At 47.0% G+C, this 20,003-nt stretch overlaps 8 protein-coding genes across 8 annotated transcripts; 5 read left to right on the forward strand and 3 right to left on the reverse strand.

Moving 5' to 3' along the window:
• Position 1: 1 nt before the first annotated feature.
• On the forward strand, positions 2-2,278 carry B0J16DRAFT_331311 (fungal-specific transcription factor domain-containing protein). The gene is made up of 2 exons (XM_046126560.1): positions 2-346; positions 424-2,278. Exons 1-2 carry the CDS (start codon positions 195-197, stop codon positions 2,270-2,272), a joined length of 2,001 nt encoding a protein of 666 aa, XP_045990515.1. The 5' UTR covers positions 2-194; the 3' UTR covers positions 2,273-2,278.
• A 405-nt stretch (positions 2,279-2,683) lies between these two features.
• Positions 2,684-4,601, reverse strand: B0J16DRAFT_331313 (voltage-dependent anion channel-domain-containing protein). Its single transcript, XM_046126561.1, has one exon. The coding sequence runs from the start codon at positions 4,343-4,345 to the stop codon at positions 3,008-3,010; it is 1,338 nt and encodes a 445-aa protein (XP_045990516.1). The 5' UTR covers positions 4,346-4,601; the 3' UTR covers positions 2,684-3,007.
• A 2,352-nt stretch (positions 4,602-6,953) lies between these two features.
• B0J16DRAFT_392692 (uncharacterized protein) lies at positions 6,954-7,612 on the forward strand (the record flags this gene model as incomplete). The annotated part of the gene is made up of 4 exons (XM_046132013.1): positions 6,954-7,039; positions 7,112-7,142; positions 7,207-7,408; positions 7,455-7,612. 4 exons carry the CDS (start codon positions 6,954-6,956, stop codon positions 7,490-7,492), a joined length of 357 nt encoding a protein of 118 aa, XP_045990517.1. The 3' UTR covers positions 7,493-7,612.
• A 1,404-nt stretch (positions 7,613-9,016) lies between these two features.
• Positions 9,017-9,740, forward strand: B0J16DRAFT_331319 (Cerato-platanin-domain-containing protein). Its single transcript, XM_046126562.1, has 2 exons — positions 9,017-9,143; positions 9,191-9,740. Exons 1-2 carry the CDS (start codon positions 9,083-9,085, stop codon positions 9,688-9,690), a joined length of 561 nt encoding a protein of 186 aa, XP_045990518.1. The 5' UTR covers positions 9,017-9,082; the 3' UTR covers positions 9,691-9,740.
• Positions 9,741-10,037: 297 nt separating this feature from the next.
• B0J16DRAFT_392694 (uncharacterized protein) lies at positions 10,038-10,982 on the reverse strand (the record flags this gene model as incomplete). The annotated part of the gene is made up of 1 exon (XM_046132014.1): positions 10,038-10,982. One exon carries the CDS (start codon positions 10,980-10,982, stop codon positions 10,038-10,040), a length of 945 nt encoding a protein of 314 aa, XP_045990519.1.
• Positions 10,983-11,580: 598 nt separating this feature from the next.
• Positions 11,581-13,685, reverse strand: B0J16DRAFT_410343 (Sodium/calcium exchanger protein-domain-containing protein; the record flags this gene model as incomplete). Its single annotated transcript, XM_046133138.1, has 4 exons — positions 13,421-13,685; positions 12,982-13,345; positions 12,672-12,870; positions 11,581-12,624 (listed from the first exon to the last, which is right to left on the reverse strand). Exons 1-4 carry the CDS (start codon positions 13,569-13,571, stop codon positions 11,581-11,583), a joined length of 1,758 nt encoding a protein of 585 aa, XP_045990520.1. The 5' UTR covers positions 13,572-13,685.
• Positions 13,686-14,328: 643 nt separating this feature from the next.
• On the forward strand, positions 14,329-15,106 carry B0J16DRAFT_47331 (uncharacterized protein). The gene is made up of 3 exons (XM_046133905.1): positions 14,329-14,585; positions 14,640-14,699; positions 14,751-15,106. The coding sequence occupies exons 1-3, from the start codon at positions 14,410-14,412 to the stop codon at positions 14,992-14,994; spliced, it is 480 nt and encodes a 159-aa protein (XP_045990521.1). The 5' UTR covers positions 14,329-14,409; the 3' UTR covers positions 14,995-15,106.
• Positions 15,107-15,566: 460 nt separating this feature from the next.
• On the forward strand, positions 15,567-19,691 carry B0J16DRAFT_280820 (uncharacterized protein). Its single transcript, XM_046123916.1, has 10 exons — positions 15,567-15,962; positions 16,017-16,090; positions 16,153-16,421; positions 16,479-17,020; positions 17,072-17,312; positions 17,365-17,762; positions 17,814-18,162; positions 18,219-18,713; positions 18,767-18,879; positions 18,935-19,691. The coding sequence occupies exons 1-10, from the start codon at positions 15,748-15,750 to the stop codon at positions 19,551-19,553; spliced, it is 3,315 nt and encodes a 1,104-aa protein (XP_045990522.1). The 5' UTR covers positions 15,567-15,747; the 3' UTR covers positions 19,554-19,691.
• The last annotated feature ends 312 nt before the right edge of the window (positions 19,692-20,003 follow it).

Raw genomic sequence — 20,003 nt, forward strand, 5'->3', positions numbered from 1 at the left:
TCCTAGATAGCATATATCAAAAGACAATAAAGAACAAGACATTTTTCAGCAACCAAAGGCCGCGATAGTCGTTTGTCTAAAATGATATACCCGTCCAATTCCCGTCTCGGCTCAGCCCTCTGGAGCCGAACCTACCCACATTGTCAATCCCCGCTACCGGTTCCGATTGATTTCTCTTCCCTCCTCGCATCATCATGGACCCGACCCCTCGAAAACTCCACGACAAACGTCGTCGGCAACAGCGAAAAGCATGTGATTTATGTCGTCGGCGCAAAGTCCGCTGTGATATCGTCGATAGACCGACAGGGCCTTGTTCGGTGTGTGAAAAGTCGGGGTTGGAATGTCGGTAAGTAACGGGCACGGTTCCGAGATCCCACAACATCCGTGGGAAGAGTGAGAGAGGATATAATGCTGATTTGATAGATCGAAATGGACAAGTGAGAGACGAAGTTCAGTTTTATCAAGACATTCTTTCCAAGATGAGAGAGAAAGTCAGGAATCAGAGCATCCGGGTCCGGAACCCGGAGCCGTGACAAGACGGGATACCAACCCGGGCAACCCCGGCACTCAACTCACCATCATCGGACCCGAACAAGCACCCAAACCCCAAGAACTCACTCAATCAGACAATCAAGAGAAACTCGCCCGCGAAGGTCTAGCCCGGTTCTTCAAACATGGCATCGGCGCAGCAGCATGGGCCGTCTTCGCCTCCACGAAAAGCTTCCGCATCGCCTACGTCGGCACAGCAGTATCAAATCTAGTCCACTTAGTAGATCTACACAGATCATTCAGACAGCCTTACTCGTCGAACCTGGGGGATAAAGGTCCGAGTGGACCGGATACGCATAGCTCATCTGGGAGTGATAGAACTGCTGGTGGGAAGCCACTTCATTATCCATATCCGCCTATTCGTCAGGTTAATTCGTGGAAACCGACGCCTAGTTCTTGGATGAGTCAGGAACTTGTCACTGAAGTATTGTCTTTTCCTGCGCAGGAAGTTAGGGATGCGCTTGTTACAGCGTATTTCGATCATATCCATCCTTTTCTACCGATCGTGTCAAAACCAGAGTTTCTTGCTCGGTACAGAACTCCTGATAATCCGCCGCCATTACTTCTTTTTCAGTCTGTTCTCATGGCTGGTGCACATGCTTGTCCTCATCCACTCGTCGCAAATGATCGTCATGCTGTGCAGAATATCCTTTTTCGAAGGGCGAGTATGTTATATCATATGCGTCATGAATCTGACAGGATGCATCTCCTCCAAGCTGCTGCGCTGTTCACGTGGCATATCGGAGATGGAGATACTGTCGCTGGAGGACCGTGGTACTGGGCTGGTATAGCCGTTCTCATAGGCACAGGCTCTGGCGCTCATCGGAATAGTCCACATTTACCTGCTGCGGAGACGGCGCAGTATCGACGATGTTGGTGGTCTGCTTTCTTCTGCGAAGTTTTCTCCGCGTTAGAAACGGGACGACCTTGTGCGGTACGAGCAGAAGATATTGATCAACTGCCTCTCCGACAGGAGGATATGACAGATACAGGAACAACCGATCCTGCAATGACCGAAACATCAGGTGTTACTCCAGATTTCCTCAACCATCTCGTCGATCTGGCGTACATCGGTCTAGACGTCATCTCTCTCAACGCTCCAGCCAGAGACAGGATGATAGATATTTCATCTATCGATGCTCGTCTTGGTCTCTGGTCTTTGAGATCTGGTATATCCACCGTCGCAGAAGACGACGACTCATGGACATGTCATCTCCGAATGCACTACAACCTCCTCCTCCTTCATCTCCACCGCAATCTTCCCTCCCCCAGTTCCTCATCCATCTGCTCAGCCGCCGCCCAAGCAATCGTAACATCCCTGGAAAAGCTCTCCGCACGCGACGAACTACGACAATGCCACTTCACATCCGTCAGCGCGGTAACAGCAGCCGGTATTCAATTCGCAGGCGAGATTCGCGCAGCTGTGACATCGCAGACTTTTCTCGTAGCCATTAACGCTTTGGAGAGATTATCACGGTTATTAAGATGCACGCTTATGCTTGCGAGACATTGGCCGAATGCTGAGGCTGTGCATAGTGTTTTTGAGGAGTTGCATCGGGAGTATGAGATCCTTGTGACGCAGAGGTTGCAAGGTGAACAGGTTATGGTTCCGGAGAGTCCGCCGGATTGGAATCGGTTGCTTGGGGCGGAGGGCGTGCAGCAGTTTAATTTTGTGTCGGAGCAGGATTGGATGAATATTAATAGCTGGACTGATTTATTGTAACAAAAGCTTAGATAAGTAAGTTAAATCGACAAGTTCAATATCTCTCATCTTTCCTGATTTAATGCTATTCCTGACAGCGAGTCACACGAGCTTTGCGTGCTATAAACCAAGGAAAAGCACCGCACATGTGGGGGCTCTAGTCCATACATTCCATAGGCTATATGTATAATCGGAAGTATTAATTTTATCCTTAGCTTTGATATTATTCCAGGGTGTCGTTCCATCTTTTGCTGATACAGTGAAATTCCTCGATTGACCGGCTGACTCTAGGTTAACCAACTCGAACTATCGGCGAAACTTCAACGTTTGCCGACCCGACCCTCGCCGAAAACCGGAAGGACGGATTTAGAAAGGGGGAGCAGCAAGTCAGTCATATCGGCCCTGTTTCACGGACTCGTAAGACCGTGGCCCCAGCGATTACGATCCAAGCATTCTCGACTGATTCAGGAAAAGTTCCCTGATCGTCCTTTATTGCCTAATGCTGACCCTTGTTCATGTCGAAGGTTCTGGCCCGGCTTGTACCGAATGGGCTGCAGATGTCTTGATTGAACAACGCATGGCGTAGTAAGAGTCATGATAATGGTGATGATTGATGAAGTGAAGATGTGATGTGGTGAATTATTAGGCGTCCTTTGAGGACTATCTATCCGTAATCTCAAGCCTGTACTTTTATCTAGCACTCTATCCTGTATCCCATGGTATCTCAAAACAAAACCCAACTCCATCTATAGCCTTTTAGTGATCATCCGCATCCTCATCCTTGCCAGGATACATAATATCCCTTACAAACACGGCCCTAATATTAAACGAAACAACAACCAGGAATGCAACAACAAGAACAATAGACATTCCACTCCCAACCCAAAGAAGACCCTCACACTTAAACGCGTTTCCAATGGAAATAGTAGCAAGCGTAAAGCCCGTATTAGGAAAGACCAAAGGCCACCAACCCAAGTGGAAGAACTTTGGTGGTGAGGAAATTACTGCCACAGCAGCGATGAAGAACCACCAAAGACTCAACGCCCAGAGAAATACAGCGCAAAGAAGAGCTACCGTGCGGACTGTATCGACGTTAAGAGCGAGATTATCAGCGCCAGAGATGGTCTTTGGCAAAGCATTGGCCATTCCAATGAGAGCTAAAGCCGTGAACGATGGCGGACCGACGTTCATGAACAGCGCAGTTCGATGTTCCCGGTTCGGAAGACCAGATTGCATAAGTCGACCGATCATGTGGGCATACATCATCATCGACACACAGAAACCCAAACCCTGACACGTCAAACCCGCAAAAATAATAGGCAGCGGGTTAAGATGGGTCTGCGTGTCGAGGATAACGGTAGCGACTGTTCCAGCTAACATGACAGGGAAGATAGGAAGTAACCAGCCAGGCATCATAGCTTGTAAACTAAAACTATGACCAGCAAAGAGGAAAGAATATTGCCAGATTGCTAGGATGAACGTGACGATGACATAAATCCAGAAAATGGTTTGTGTAGCCCATGCGTATGAAGCGTCGTCTTTGGGAATGACGTAGCGTTGTGTGCTTGTGATTAACGAAGCGATGGCGAGGAAGAATGTTGGTAAGAAGAAACCTTCTCGATGATGCGTAACCGATCGTTTTAAATCTCCCGTATTAAACGAAAATCGAAGAATCATTCCAATGCAGCAGAGGGTAAAGATAAGTAGGTTAATGGCATAAAGCACAGTCCCAATCATCCTCAATCCAGGGAACTGATGAGGTTGGACGTGGATGAGGAGTGCTAATCCACCGGCTGACATGGGGAGTGTGAACCAAGCCCATGTAAAGTGATGCAATCTTTGTCTAAAAGACAGTGGTTGTTGGGCTGTTGGGTCATTGCCCTTTTCGAGATCAAAAGGCTGCTTGAGATCAGAAGGTTGTTCGGGATCGGGCTGTTTTTCGGCTGCAGCTGTTTTAGCAGCGTGATGCTTCAAAAAGGCCTTGGGATCATTTTCGTGATCCGGTGGCGAAGGGACGGAAAGATCGATTGAGTTGCGACGGGTGGGGGTATTGGAGTCTACCCAGGGTGTTTCGAGATCTCTTAGACGATCCATTTTAGTAATTAAAGTATTAACGAGTGTTGGTATATGATATCATTGATGTGATTAAATGTGAGTATCTGCAGAGTAACTAAAACGGCATTAGAGTAGCGACATGCTGTATTTATGTAGACGAGGTTGAGAATGCCGCGGACTAAGTTTATCCAAGCTCAGCTAATGCTTCGTCAAAAGGGGGCGATTACGAGTAGAATCATCGAGTTCAACGACAAAATCTCGTGATGAAACCGTGACTCGAAAAGTTTAGGTTCACTATTCCCTGCGTAAAAGCGGGTTCGCTGAGGCTCATCGGGTGCTAAGGGCGCTAATTTAATCCTGTCTACAGGGCTAGTCCCCTGTAGTGGCCGGATTTTGATGTCCTGACGGGAGTTAACGTGATGTTCTGGCTACGCGGAAGGGAGTCCCGGTGCGCCGGACCCGGTAGCCAATTGATCTGAGAGACCTAAACAAGGGTGATTGAGATAAGACCGAGCCTCAAAGTTTGTTAAACCTGTTTTGCCACGCACGGTTATGATAAGAGGAAGAGGCCTCACCATGACAGCGCAAGAACATGCCATTCGTATCATTGACCGTAACAATACAACACAGCATGGAATATACTAGTACTCTCCAGAGACCAGTTGTCAACCGAATCCACAGTAAGAATAATCTTTGAACTGATGGCAGTAATTGCTCTTCCCTCTCGTCGCTGGATTGAAGAGCTGAATCCATGAATCATGAATAGTGGAGTCCCCGGCGGTCATTCCGTTTCGCCGCCCAACTGCCATGACCAAGCCTTTTTTCGCGCCCAATTCAAGGGTTTAAATTAGCTACCGGGCATCATCGGGTTCGCATCTTGAGCTTCAACCATCTACTGAAACACAATGTCTCAGACTTAAAGAGTTTTCCAGATTGTCTCAGCATTTACCCTTGCGATTTGAGCCCAACGCTTGGCTTGCTGGGTTCAAAGTGGACTCCCATAATTAAAGTCCTTGATAAGATTATCTTTCGACTGATGGATCAGTTTTGTTGCCTCTTTTTATCGATGGTATCGCATCCCTTGTCATATCCCTTGAGTTGCTTTGACGTGAAAATTTTCGCATTCTTAATTGATGGACTGGGATTATAATGAAGGGATCGTTGGGCAGTTAATGCATCAACGCACTGATAGATATTATCAAGGAACAAGTTATACTTGACGGTTAAAATCGGGGAGTGCCTTGATTGACGCCCTCGCTTGTTATCGTTTAATTTTATGGCCAAGCTTTCAGCAGAATTTAGAGGTTATCCACTTAGATAAATATCGGCAACATTAGACGCCTCAGTGACTGACATCGTGTAAACCTGGTCGCATCAGACGGTAGTCTTCGTGGTTCTTGATGCTGACAGGACGTCAGACATATGATAGATAAAAAGGTTTAAGTAGAGAATACGGAATACATATGGCTATTAATTAGTTCATCTGATAAATAGTTGAAAGTCACTTGAACTGTGACCTCTTTTGCTTCCACATCATATTACTCGCGAAGTTCGTCCATATCATCAACTGTTGGAGCTGGAGTCGCGGGTATTTTCTGACCCGCCGTCCCACTCTTCGCTTTCTTAGTTTGCCCAAGCTCATCATCAGAGTCCTTGTCACTCTTCGTGTCTGAATCGCTCTCGTCGTCACTATCGAGGTCCATTACGTTCTTGTTAGGTGTCTGTCTCTGGTAGGATGATTGAGGTGGCATCGGAGGTGCTGGTGGGTTTCCTGCATTCATGAAGTTGTCGTTGCGATGTCCTTCTCTCCTAGCTACGTCGGCATCTGTTCCTCAGAGCGTTTTGTTGAGGTACTCATCAAATTGCGTGAAACCCCGAGCTACAGTTTCGAATTGCTCTTCTCCTAGAGTGGGGATAGGATCTCCAGGAGCCATGACCATACTCTGGTGCTCGGAAAGTGCAATGGCAGTCTGGAAAGCATTTCGAATTTGTCTAGTAAAGTCAGGATATTTAAAGGGTGTGATATCAAAAGGATCACGGGATGCTTATCGTGTTCGGTATTGAGAAAATGTGTTTTCTTTCTTGGTCAAACTAGAGGGATACCGAGATAAGTTTGACACACAACGAAAACCGTGACAAGAGTATATTCAAAGATTGTTACTGTGGCTCTTCCATCTTCCATGTTACCTCTGGTGCCACAGTAGGCATCATGCTGGAGGACCCCAGAGCAGTATTTCTAGCCGGCCGTGGTCGGCATCCGCCTAATCAAGCCGTCACATGCATCGAGAACAACGTTGCTCTGCCCGGACAGCTACTGCCTATCTACAGTGAGCGAGCGAACGGCTTTGTGTCACTTGATGAGGCCCGCCTCCAGGAGGAGGAAAGGTATTGCTGCGACGCCTTGTATTAATTTCGATTTTACTAATGGCTCATACGACAGTAACGCCAGATGGAATGAAGTGCGCCAAGCGATGGAAAGTCTTTTCAGTTGATGGAGAAGGTTTAGACCAGGCTTGACCAAGAGGGTGTTAGCATTGATGCCGGAAACAAAGTCAATCTACGCAAGTGCGACTGGAAGGCTGTTATGAGCGAAGTTGGGAGAACAGCGCAGCGATGGAAAAGCAGACCGAGTAAATAGAGTAAAGTCATGGTGTTTGTTGACAAGGTCGGGCGGCATTCTGCAGCTCTAGAGGCCTGGTTGGGCCTTCTGCCGATGGGTGATTACGGATCAAGGTATAGGCATCCTGCCCAAATTCGATTTCTGTCGTTATTGAAGTTCATGGAGAATGCTGACTTTTCGTGTAGCATATGTGGCGTCTTCAAACTTGCTATCGGGGTATGCAATGCCGATGAACCAACCGAGTTGCGACTCTTGACTAGACGCGGCTAACCAGGTGTAGGCCGCCGACCAGTATACCAAAGTTGAGGAAGAGGTATATGAAGCATTGTCAGAAATTCAGAGGATCATGGAAAGCGCAAGATATGTCGATTTGTATAGACAAAGGCGAGAGCAGGCTCTTCAACAGCGAACCATCGAGCTTTTCAGAGCCATCTTGGCGTTCCTTCGTCAGATCATGCAGTTCTTCTTAGACGACAAATCAAGTAGGTTACAGTGACGGACTACCAGGCTTATACTGACTGACTACAGAGAATTTCTTTGGAAGCATGATGAAGCAGGGTACTTAAAAAAGGAACAACTATTCACGAGCGTCGATGCTGTGAAGACGTGCGCCCAGGCTGTGAATGAAGAAACCTCACAGTGCCAAGAGCGCATGGTTTCAAGGGTCTATGAGAACACTGAAAAGATCCAACTAGTGTTCAACCGATTCTTGAACTTTTTATTAACTAACCCAAGGTTCCAAACAACCATTCCAGGTACCATATCCATCATCCTAGCTTTTTCCCTACTTTCCCATTAAAGAACAATTTTTGAAGATCCAACTGGCCTCGAACGCGATACTACCCGACTCGATACATCACCCTAGGATTTATTAAACGTAGACCTTTCATCTTTGCAAGATAAAGAAACTAGTGGCAGCACAACTCCGAACATGCTGAAAACCTCTTCGAGACAGGCTGACCGACCAGCCTCATCCAACACCGCTTCTCAAATAACTCGACTCCTCCAGTGTCTCTACTACCACCCAGAATTCTTGACCGAAGACGTTGACTCTATCCTCTCGTCCAGCTATATGCTAAGCGAAAAGTCAAAGTCCAGAGCGGCATCCATACTTCGCAATGACAAGTTCCAAGCATTTATGACATAAACTCGGAATTCTACGTCTCTCCTCGTCAACGGACGCGGTGATCTATCTACCGCCGATGGAGTCTCACCTTTCAGCCTTGCAGTTGCAGAGATGGCACGAGAGTCAAACTAAGGGCTTACATATAGGACTCCTATCTTTGTCATCAAATATTTCTGCAGTGAACATCAGAGAGCGCGTGTCCGGAACCGATGGTCATCACCAACTGGTATGCTGTCCGACCTGATCGGCCAGCTGGTTTGCCAGATGTTGGATAAAGCTATAGCTATCGACATATCGTTCCTTAGTCATTTCAAGTGGTGAAAGCTGGAAGAGCTTGAAGTTCGTACTCTTTGTTCGGTATTCAAGCGCATAGTCGAACAGGTACCCCAGGGCGGTGTGGTACTTTGCGTTATCGATGAGATATCGGTTTACGAAAAGCAATCCCTCGTATATGAAACGGATATCGTGATGGGCAAGCTTGTGAAATTTGTTAGGCGGGATGGAGGACCAGTGTTCAAATTGTTGGTAACCTGTTATGATCGCGCCTTGGAGGTCGATAGGCTTTCTTCTGGCAGCACACTTGACTTGGGTGAGGATACCGAGGCGGATGACTCGGCGGAATGGACAATCTCGCACTACATGTAGTTAGAAGAAGTCTATCTGTGGTCCAAGACGGTCTAGACCTTTAGACTGAGCTCACATTAGATAGCAATACGAAAACATATGAACTACCGAATGTACGTGATAGGTACGAAAGGCGGACCCTATGGGTCAAATCAACTGAAAAGATCATAAGAGCCAATTAGACACAAATAATATTCAAGGGTTACGAACCAAAATCTGCAACCAACAACCAACAGTCAGAAATCGTTACAAGCCCCCCAATCAACCAACGTATCCATGCCGGGGTCGGATAAAAGGCTCCATCAGACCTCACACGCTCGCTTTGTCCCAAACCTCGTCTCTCCCCCACTGAAGTCTTTGACTAAATTCTCTTGCTATCTTCCCCATCCTGACAATACTTTTCACGATGTACATATCCACATTCGCTAGCATTGCTTCCCTGCTTCCTCTAACATCTGCGAATATCGGTTAGACTTTGTAATCCTCCACTTGAGCCGATTGCTTACGATCATAGTTACCACAATTACATACAACGGGATCTTCGATGACATTAATACATCTGTCAAAGAGTTTGCATGCTGGAATGGGAAACCAGGCAGTGTTATTGAGGATCAAGGCTGGGCATCTCTGAAGGATGTAACGTTTGCGATTGCGGGCTACGAGGGCGTCGATGGACCAGACTCTCCGTTCTGTGGTTCTTGCTGGGTAGTTGAGCATGAGGGCCGTGAAACAGCAATGATCGTCGTCGACAGCGCAAAGTCTGGGTTTGCGACTGATATTGGGACCGTGGACTCACTTACAGATGATAAGGCTAGAGAGCTTGGTCGGGTCAACGTGACAGCTATTCTGTCACCTTACCTTTTTGATTGTGGCATTGGATTTGATGATGGGGAGGAAGGCGAAAACCTGGGGAACCTAAGAGGTGGTAACTGGTACTCGACCTGGTTCTATGAACTTTTTGAGGAACCTGCGCATAAAGAATACATGATGAGGGGGAATGTGAACCCCAAATAGTGCAGTATTAGAAATAGTCGGTTAATTACTACAACTGTTGTGGACGTGGCATTGCTTTGAACCGCTTAATGTTGGATAGTTTCGAAGGTACAGATTTTCTCAAGATGATAGGTTGCATTGTATACCTAACTGCGACTGAATTGAACTCCGAAGATCCTCTTCTAGTCCCTTTTGAGAACAGCAGGATATGGTTATGGCTTCTGGAGATCCTATCTAGTAAAAAGTAATATGTAAACGAATAATAAGATGACGTCTCAATACTCTATTTTCAAGTTTTTTCCGAGGGGTAAGTCCCCAATATACATGTCAAATCAACACAAGGTCTCAATGCTCAGGCCAACAATGTTCTATCCATCTAGCAAGGTCGCAAGAACCTCTGCAGGTACACGCTTTGGCGCTGCGATCTGAAAGACCTCCTTGCTTGTGGTAGAAACTGTGCATTTCCCTTCCCATGCTGATTCCACCGCATGCACAATCGACATAATGACATTCTTGGACTCCTGAGACCCGGCGGCCATTTCGTCAAGGAACGTCATGTCCTTGAAGATGACGTCCTGAACTTTAGTGCCAATGCGTTCCTCAACCATTCTAACGATCTGGCGTCCCGTGATATCCTCGGGTCCATTCAAGACATATTTGGCCTTATGGTGTGGGGTGATGTCGTCCATGGCTAGGAGATGGGCTGCAAAAACACCAACATCATTCGAGTCGATCATACCAATTGGCGTATCCTCCGACGCCATCAATCGCAAGGTGTCCTGTTCTCCCGTCTTCTGGAAATTCTTGATGAGCTCAGCAGCAGGAGCGAGGCAGAACTGCGAAAATACATTCGGCTGAAGAGAAGTCCAACGCAGATGCTCGAACTCAGGCGAACTCAACAGAGCCTCGATCGCCCAGTGCGTCCTTGGGTAATAGGCAAGGCAGTCCGGGCGCACATTCGCGGCCGTTGTTGAGATTCGCACGACATATTCCACGCCAGCATTAAGCGCGGCGACATGGAATGTAGACTCCTCAGCGAATTGATTAGGCTGATTGTGTGATGCAATGAATGCTCTGACGACGTTGCGGTCCCGGAGCCAGGCGGCGGTGATATCAACCCAGTTCTGCTCTACGACCTCAACATGAGGCAACTGAGCGAGTTGCTGTGCCGTAGTTCCACTTGAAGAGCGTGTTTGAGCAAGGATCCTGTAGCCAGAAAAGGTGGTATGAGTGTCCAGAATCTTTGATAAGGTTTCGACGACGCTTCTGCCGGTATTGCCAGTAGCCCCGACGATGAGGAAGGTGGGAGCCATGATTACGAATGTTGAGCAGATACGATATCGGTGATGAAGAGATTATTCAGTCACAGAAATGAACTACGGAAGCGACTGACTTATAGCCATCTGAGTTACTAGACTGGTTACTAATCTTGGGTGCAGTTAGTAAACAAGCCGCAACTAAAGCAAAGCAATAACGTTATCTCGATGGGTAGACTATCTAACTAAGGAAGCACAAAGCTTCTCTGTGGTTAAAGATTTAGCCATCAGGAGCACAGGAGTGGGGAAGCGGAGTGGCGGACTTGCGGATTTGCGGAGTGATTTACTTAAGATCCGTCTTGCCTTCGGAATGAATAGTTAGCTCCAAACTCTTTTGGTCATCAATTAACTTTGAATGTATACTAATCATATCCTCTTAGTGCAATCCCGAAAACACTATCAGCATTGTCAGGACCTGCAGGAAGGCCAGCGGTAAAATACCAACAGATGTGATACAGAAAGGCTATAACGATTCAGTACAGATATTAGTTGTATTTGTTATAACCCTTTCTATTACTATTACTATATAGAGAGAAAGGATCCAATACTGTTCTTGTTAGTATGTTAAGTGTACTTGAAAAATACCTTCCTGGACTCACCTAAATATCACATAGCATGCACACATCAAGGCACCCTTTAAACCACCCGTCCTTGAGTCGGAGCTCCCAGTCGTAAGTATAAGTAAGTTAACCAAAAGAACTGCACCGACAAGAGTCACCATCTCGAAATTGTCAAATGCTAGATCCAGGTCCTTTTGCATTGCCCACCCTGCCAGTACAGTCAGAGGTGCGATGCATAATGCTATCTGGATAGATGACCCAACAGCGACCGCGATTGCAAGATCTAAATTGCCGCGGATGGCTACTGCCACAACAGTGACATATTCAGCCACATTTCCAACGATAGGTAAGATGACCAAGCCTATGAGCGGTTCAGAAAGGCTACCGTCATGTGTAACATCGTCGATGGTGCTGACAAGAAACTCTCCACAGAGTGACATCAAAGCTGAGGTGATGATCAAGAGGGCCACTGATGTCTTCATCCCAAGCTCGTTATCCTTATAGACGAAGTCATCCATCTCTACTCGAGCATCTCTCAAGAGATGGAGAGAAGAGGTATGGCGTCTGTCTCCACTCATAGATGACTCTCGGCTGCGGAACGCTCTGCTGCTGCTAATCGAGAATGAGCGTGAATGCCGTCGCGAGCCGAGTATAGCTTGGTACGAGCTGGCGCGACGAAGGTCTGTTCGACTCATCTCTCCACTCCTGCGACCTCGATCGACTACCACTTCATCGGACTCCGTAGGCTCGATGATACCCGACTCGGACATATCGTTCAATTTGTATATCGAATCGGCCCTTGGATCTGCGACACTATCGTCTGCAAACCTGATTGTACGGGGAGGTAAGACCTGGGGGCCGAACGACCTGGATCTTCGTTCCAAAGACTGAGAAAGATGGCGATTTGATCCAACGTCGTCTTGAGATTCGACATCGTCTGCATTGTCAGGACGACACCTCAACTGGTGTACAAAGTACAGAACATAGATTAATAGCACGATGAATGCAGAAATTCTGGCCATATTGATGCCTGCTGCTTTGCTTCTGCCCTGATCGCTAATACTTTGCGCGAATGCTGTCTGTTGATGTTAGTCACATACCCAGCCTAAGCTGTATCATAACTTACAGGTATGAGAACCACGAAAATAGAAACGAAGAGGAGACACGCGAGAAGCTGTGCCTCGGCTGTGTTGTACATCATGTCTACACCGGCGACACTACTGGCCACGAGAGCAGTACCGAGGACCAGCAGAAGATTGACCAGAATCGATCCAAGGATCGAGGCTTGTACTACATATATTTTGTTTTCCTTGAGAGCAATGCTATTTTCGTCAGTGTTATAAAAATAAGATCAACTCATATACAGAATTAATAACGTACACACTGCAATTATTAGTGCTCCAAAATACATCAAGATTGAAGAGAGCTGGACGTACAACAGGATAAGCTCAACAAGATTCCCAAAGGTGATATTGAGTAGAGCTCCGATAGTATCACCGGCCCGAGCAGCAATCTCCTCAGTGGCGTCTGTTAGAAGTGCGGATAATGGGACAATAGCAATGGCATTGCAGATGAAAACCAACAGAGGGCTTGCTTCCAATAGATATGACACAATTCCTGCGGCAACGAATACAAGCAGCCCGTTGATACAGGGCTTTGTTCCAAATGATAATACAGAGCAGCCATTTGTATCGCATGGCTCTAAGCATGCTGGAAGTAACGGTACTCGGACCGTCGGTTCTTGTGGTGGAATCTCACGTCCACGATCGTTGACATACTGATACGTGTTTCGAAAGGTGTCTATAAGCAGATATGGTGTTGATCAATAACCAGCCAAAGGAGAAGCTTCGGTTTTTAGGGCTTTCGGTAACTGACCTCTCACATGCCAGACGATGCGCCAGACTTTGGAATGTCTGGATGATTCAACAAGAGATGGGTTGTTTACACTGAAATAGTGCGGCTGGTCGGCATCATCATCTGGTGAATTGGGTAAAGAGTCATCTGAGATGGCAGATGGGAGATTCATAGTAGTAGAAAAGACAAAGGTACCGTGGTTCTTGTTAGTTAGACCTGTGCATGTAAAAGGCCACAGGGTAAGTTACGAGATTCAGTCGTATCATCAGCCAATGTCGCACTTAAGTGCGAAAAAAAAGTATTCTTTTCAGATAGAATGAGGGATTTTCACTGTTGTGTTCACGAGGTATAGAAGACGCACACTAGAGACTTCAACTTGTGACCATCCCATGTTCACATTCACGAATGTGTCTCGATTATCTCGGCTACGGAAATGAGTAAAATTATGCGCGATTTGATGGTGATCCCTTATTCATTGAGGATGCAAAACGACCCCTCTTTTCACTGAATCCAGCTAACATCCAGCGGATCCAATGGATTCAAAGGGATAAGTTGTTTTCTCTGACACGATCTCATGCTGATGAGAGAGGAGAACAGAGGAGGCCTCTTGGGTGTGATTCTAGCTGATGCACTCCCTCCCGTTGCCTGCCAAGACCGGGGATGATGGCATGAGCCGCTAGCCCAAAAAGCTTGGTATGTAAGCGAGGGGCTACGAAATGCTTGTTTCACGCATTGACCTCGGCCCTGAATTGTGTTGCTTGTGATTGGTTGAATCGTAAGAATTGAGAGATGAGTGAGCAGGGATAAAATGAAATGATGAATGTCGGATTTAGGCTAACTTGCGCTAATTCACGTTGATTGACCCTGTCATATTAATCACAAGCAAAGACTGCGATTTTGATGCATATAAACAAGCTTCAAAGATAAGAAGCGTCCTGTGACCCTTCTCAAGAGGTGCCCTTATTTTACCGCTTTATTGCTCTTGTTCTCTCCACGTTATTTCGTCTATCATGGTTCACCGCCGTGTCAAGCACTGCCACCGCCCACTTGATCCCGCACCTCCAGTTGGAGCAATTCCTATGATTCGTCGTCATACGATCTCAAGGATACCGAGGTACCCAACTAAACAAAAAGTCGAGAGTCTGGACTTTGCAGAAGAGGAAGACAATGGATTTCCTTGCTTTTGGTAAGTCTGAGATGACGTAGTTGACAGTCAACGCTGACCCTTGTTTTTTGCTAGCATGAGATGTGAGAAGGAATTCATTCCTAGGGATCATCAGCTCCTCTACTGCTCGCAAGGGTAGGTACCGGCCCGGTCACGGTAATATGATCCATCATTAACAACCTCAAGTTGCAGGAACCTCGACCAGGAAGGACACCCTGTACTGGTGACTCCCCCACAGACCAGCAGCAAAATAGCTGCCAACCTCCCTTTTTACTCTGCGGCTATACCCAAACCTAGAGACATTGTTCCCTGTGCATTACCGTCGCGTCCTACAATTGGACTACTGACAAGTAACGTACAAGCGAAAAGCACCAACAACGTAACGACTGGAGCTTCTTCTATCACATCTGAGAGTCTCTTATACATTTAGATACGACTAATAACGTCAGAACATATGTGCATTCAGGTTTGGAACATCACTACATGAGCATGCCTTTTGTGCCTTGACCTAAGATGTAGAATTAAGCTTAATTGTATACTTGTGCCAGTGTGATAGATATGGATGCGTGTGACTTGATGCAATTATGTGTGCAGCGTAGCAGCTCTAAACAAGGAGGTCTCCAAGATATGTCGCGGTGAGCAGAAATTCCATTCGACACAAAAAGCCAGTGAGCGATCCTACAGTCGCCGATCTTTCACCACCCATCGCCCGTGACCATTGTACTAAGCTGAATCGTGCTTCCCCCGCTCAAATTTGAGTCCTTCCTTCAACTGCGCCTCGACTGAGTCAAATTACAAAGACTCAGAGATGATCCATGACTTGCATATCGCGCATATACAAACCCTGGTGTGGCTGCAAGGGTAGACTAGCCCCGATCTCTATCCCGGCCCGGGTCACACTAAACCGTAATAGCTAACTCACAGCTTACATAGGGGTCCAATAAACCCCCCACGGACCACACAAGATGGGATGAGGGGAGCTAACAAAGTGCCCAAACAAATAGCTTCAAAGGGTATAGATCGACCATCAGGTAAACCCCTCAGCGCCAGGCTATGGGTAATATTTCTACAAAGGTCACCTCCTTTGAGTTTTACCAGTCCCAGCAACTTCCCCTTACTACCTTCTCTACTTTTACTGTCCTCCTCAATCCCCTCTCAATTCCATACATTGATCATCTCCATTATGTCCGACCCAGACGAAAAGATATCATCCGTCAAGGTGGGTGAGCGCATCAACTGGGAAGATGACGATGAGACTTTGCGACGATCGCGTCGTCGCAACAGGTCATCTCGAAGTCGCAGTCGCCCCCGTTCTCGAGGGTCTCTCAGCATCCATCGAGCAAATTCCATGAGCCGTGGCGATCCCAGTCTGGCTTTGCCCATCACCTATCGTACTGTGTAAGCTTCAGCTCCGTTGCGCATCCTAACGATTCGCTCATACGTCTCCACTAGCTCCTTTAACATCGAAGAGTCGAAAGGCAAGGAGCAGGCTGAACTTGCCAAGGCAAGAGACACAGCTACAAAAGGTGAGTGAGAGTCAAACACCACGGAAGATGGAATGATGCTAACGGCTGCGTGCACTAAAAAGCCCTGACGGACCTCGAATGGCACACCCTGCCCACGATCGATGTTGAGAAACGACTCACCACCTCAATTACCGACGGTCTTTCAAGTGATCAAGCCAAGAGGCGACAGGGAGAATACGGCAGAAATGCTCCGTCACCCGCCAAAACACACTGGTTCAGAACCATCTTCCTGTATTTCTTTGGTGGCTTCGGTAGCATTCTTCTTACCGGTTGTATTCTTGTCTTCATCTCTTGGAAGCCTTTGGGAGACCCTCCCGCCGTCGCCAACCTGGTACGCACCATCTTCGTCGCACATTGACCGACCGTTTGCTAACAAATCCTCTTCAAGGCGCTCGCCATAGTTCTTCTTGCGGTGTTCTTTATTCAGGCCCTGTTCAACATGTTCCAAGACTGGTCTACGTCACGCACAATGTCCTCAATCAAGGAGATGCTGCCCGAAGAGGGTGACATAATCCGCGACGGCCAGCTGATTCATCTCAGTGCGGCTGATGTGGTTCCTGGCGATGTTGTCCGGGTTAAAGCTGGCAACAAGCTCCCCGCCGATATGCGCATAGTTCAAGCTTCATCCGATCTCAAGTTCGATCGTTCTGTTCTCACAGGCGAGTCGAAGCCTGTGGCTGGAACTGTTGATCATACTGACACCAACTACCTCGAGACTCACAACATTGGCTTGCAGGGTACGCACTGCATCCTGGGGTCCTGCGTTGGTATTGTAGTTGCTACCGGTGACAGAACTGTCTTTGGTCGCATTGCGAGTCTTACAAACGAGCCAAAGGTTAAGATGACGACCCTCGAGAAGGAAGTTTTCTACTTTGTTGTCATCATTGCCAGCATCATGATTGTTATGATTACCCTTGTCTGTGTCATCTGGTGAGTAAAAGTCTTGAAAGCTACTGCACTACATCTATTAACTTCAAATAGGGCCACATTTCTGAGAAAGGAACATCCCGACTTCATCAACGTTCCTACTCTCATAGTCAACTGCGTCAGTGTGGCTATTGCTTTCATCCCCGAAGGTCTGCCTATCTCTATCACAGCTGGCCTGACTATCACCGCAAACTTGATGAAAAAGAACAAGATTCTTTGCAAGTCACTCAAGACAGTCGAGACTTTGGGTTCGGTCTCTGTTGTTTGTTCCGATAAGACTGGGACTCTCACTACTGTTAGTATATATCTCCGTACCGCTTTCCATCTTCTCTAACTGGTACTTGCAGGGCAAAATGACGGTGTCTGACTGTGCCATTGGCGGTCTTAACATGACCATCGAAGATGCTCGGGCAAAGATGGGCTTGTCCAAGTCAACAGGGCATCCTATGTCCCAGCTAAGGGCGATATCGGCACTTTGCAATGCTTCCGAGTTTGACGCCGCCACTGTTGACGCACCATTAGCTGAAAGGAAGATCTTTGGTGACGCTACTGATCAGGCCATCCTTCGCTTCGCCGAGTTCGTCGAGACCAGTAGTGTCGCCTATCTCCGCTCCTGTTGGCGAAAGACTTATGATCTTGCCTTCAACAGCAAGAACAAGTTTATGATTCGTTGCTTCAGCTCTACCAGACATGAAGGCATTTCACAAACTCTCAACAAGGACACGAATTTTGATATGAAGGATACGTGAGTTTCTTCCACGCATCTTGTTTTCGTTATCACTAACAAGGTTGTTAGACTCTTGACGATTAAAGGAGCGCCAGATGTTCTAATTGGTCGCTGCTCTTACTATGTTTCCGAGCATAGTGAAACTATGCCGTTGAACGCTGCAATGCGATCTCGACTTGAAGAGCTCAAGGATCTCTACTCCAGTCAAGGAAAACGATGCTTGTTGCTTGCTCGTAAGGTCATCAAGGCTGGCAATGTACCGAATGATACCGAGAGTCAGGCCTACGAGAAGGCTATCACTGACGAATCCAAGTCTGGTCTAGTTTTGGTAGGATTTGTAGCAATCGTTGATCCATTGAGAGATGACATTCCCCATGTTGTCAGTACATTGCGTGGCGCTGGCATTAGGATTGCTATGGTAAGTGACATCCAGCTGTGCTCTCAGTTCTTTGATGAGGATGCTTATCATTATAGGTTACTGGCGACTTTGCCCTTACTGCTTTGGCTATTGCTCGAGATGCCGGTATCGTCACCGCACGTGTCGTGGACGACAGCAAGGCGCTATATCGCTTTGCTCCAACAGATCTTGTCGAGAGTTCTGTCTCAAGTAATGGCAAGGATGATGACAAGATCCACACTGGTGCGATCGTTCTAAGTGGCCCTGAACTCATGACCCTCAATGAACACCAATGGGAGAACCTGACACGGTACGAGGAAATTGTGTTTGCGCGAACAACGCCCGAGCAAAAGCTGCGAATCGTCCGAGAATTCCAGCGTCACAGCATTGTCGCCATGACAGGCGATGGTGTCAATGATGCCCCTTCCCTCAAGGCTGCAGATGTTGGTATCTCCATGGGTAGTGGCTCCGACATTGCAATGGAAGCTGCCGATATGGTTCTCCTCGATACCTTCTCTTCTATCATTGTTGCTGTCCAGTATGGGCGTGTTGTGTTTGACAACCTTAAAAAGGTGAGACTTACTACAAAATCCTCGTACCATAACTGATCCTTATAATATTTTAGGTCATCTCGTACCTCCTTCCTGCCGGCTCGTTTTCTGAATTTTGGCCTGTTATGGCTTTTGTCGCCTTTGGACTTCCTCAGGCTCTCTCTTCATTTCTTATGATTATCATCTGGTATGTGTTCCCAGGCTGTCAACCGGACTGTCGGGTTTCAGCTAACTGTTGATAGTTGTTTCACTGATTGTGCTGCCGCAACAATGCTTTCGTACGAAAAGCCTGAAGCAGATGTTCTCACTCGCCCACCCCGAAATATCAAGAAGGATCGTCTTGTCAACTGGCAGCTTATCGTACAATCATACGGCATCGTCGGCGTTCTGCAAACCGTAGCTTCATTTGCCATGTCATTCTGGTACCTTGAACGTCAAGGCATCCCTTTCAATCAGCTCTGGGTTTCCTTTGGTAAAATTCCTGATGGAATCGATCCGGACTACTACCTGGCCAAGACCAACGAGGCTTCCTCCATTTACTTTGTCAATTTGGTTGTCATGCAGTGGTTCAATCTGATGGCAACACGAACACGCCGTCTCAGCATTTTCCAACATCCTCCCTTGTTCAACCGAGATACACAGAATTGGTATCTGTTCCCAGCGATCATCTTTTCTCTTGCTATGGCTATATTCTGGCTTTACATTCCCCCTCTACAGCCTGTGCTTGGTACTACAGCTGTGCCCGTTGAGCACTGGTTCTTACCTTTCGCTTTTGGTATGTTCCAGCTCCTCCTTGACGAGGGTAGGAAGTTTGCTGTGAGAAAGTGGCCTAGCAGCGTCTTAGGCAGAATGGCGTGGTAACTAGGATAAGATTGAATCTTAATCTATTTGTCCTACTTAGAGGTAGCTTTAGCTTTCATTTCTATCTTACCATTGATTTATATTACTCATAGTGTTGACTTAACCTGTACGCGTTGAGAGATGTGACCTTTGGAAAACTTGACTATACCATTTATTTAAAGCTATGTTAGCAAAATACTACCAGTAATTCAACAGGACGCGGGTTCTGTCTACGATGTACCAGGATATCATTGAGGAGGTAGGTTCTGACGTCTGTTTCATTTGATATCTATCTACATACACATATTGGCAGCCATCGAGTAGCGGGATCGGAGATCCCTCCAAACATCATCAGGAATAGTAACTTTAAATAAAAGACACAAGGACTGCGACTAAAAGAAAGATCATAGGAATTTATGTACATGGCAAAGGAATAGGGCTGAGAAGAGAGTTGGAAACTTATGAGGCTCA

The sequence above is a fragment of the Fusarium flagelliforme genome (assembly GCF_020744385.1).
Source record: "Fusarium flagelliforme strain FIESC 12 MPI-CAGE-AA-0113 chromosome Unknown B0J16scaffold_1, whole genome shotgun sequence".
NCBI lineage: Eukaryota > Fungi > Ascomycota > Sordariomycetes > Hypocreales > Nectriaceae > Fusarium > Fusarium flagelliforme.

Excerpts from the sequence above, each read along its gene's own strand:
- B0J16DRAFT_280820 (XM_046123916.1), top strand. The coding sequence starts at position 15,748 with ATGTCCGACCCAGACGAAAAGATATCATCCGTCAAGGTGGGTGAGCGC. Across the intron at positions 18,714-18,766 it reads TGTTTGACAACCTTAAAAAG|GTCATCTCGTACCTCCTTCC; the intron begins GTGAGACTTACT and ends ATAATATTTTAG. Across the intron at positions 18,880-18,934 it reads TTTCTTATGATTATCATCTG|TTGTTTCACTGATTGTGCTG; the intron begins GTATGTGTTCCC and ends AACTGTTGATAG.
- B0J16DRAFT_47331 (XM_046133905.1), top strand. The coding sequence starts at position 14,410 with ATGGTTCACCGCCGTGTCAAGCACTGCCACCGCCCACTTGATCCCGCA. Across the intron at positions 14,586-14,639 it reads AATGGATTTCCTTGCTTTTG|CATGAGATGTGAGAAGGAAT; the intron begins GTAAGTCTGAGA and ends GTTTTTTGCTAG. Across the intron at positions 14,700-14,750 it reads CTCCTCTACTGCTCGCAAGG|TTGCAGGAACCTCGACCAGG; the intron begins GTAGGTACCGGC and ends AACAACCTCAAG.
- B0J16DRAFT_331319 (XM_046126562.1), top strand. The coding sequence starts at position 9,083 with ATGTACATATCCACATTCGCTAGCATTGCTTCCCTGCTTCCTCTAACA. Across the intron at positions 9,144-9,190 it reads TCTAACATCTGCGAATATCG|TTACCACAATTACATACAAC; the intron begins GTTAGACTTTGT and ends TTACGATCATAG.
- B0J16DRAFT_331311 (XM_046126560.1), top strand. The coding sequence starts at position 195 with ATGGACCCGACCCCTCGAAAACTCCACGACAAACGTCGTCGGCAACAG. Across the intron at positions 347-423 it reads AAGTCGGGGTTGGAATGTCG|ATCGAAATGGACAAGTGAGA; the intron begins GTAAGTAACGGG and ends CTGATTTGATAG.
- B0J16DRAFT_331313 (XM_046126561.1), bottom strand. The coding sequence starts at position 4,345 with ATGGATCGTCTAAGAGATCTCGAAACACCCTGGGTAGACTCCAATACC.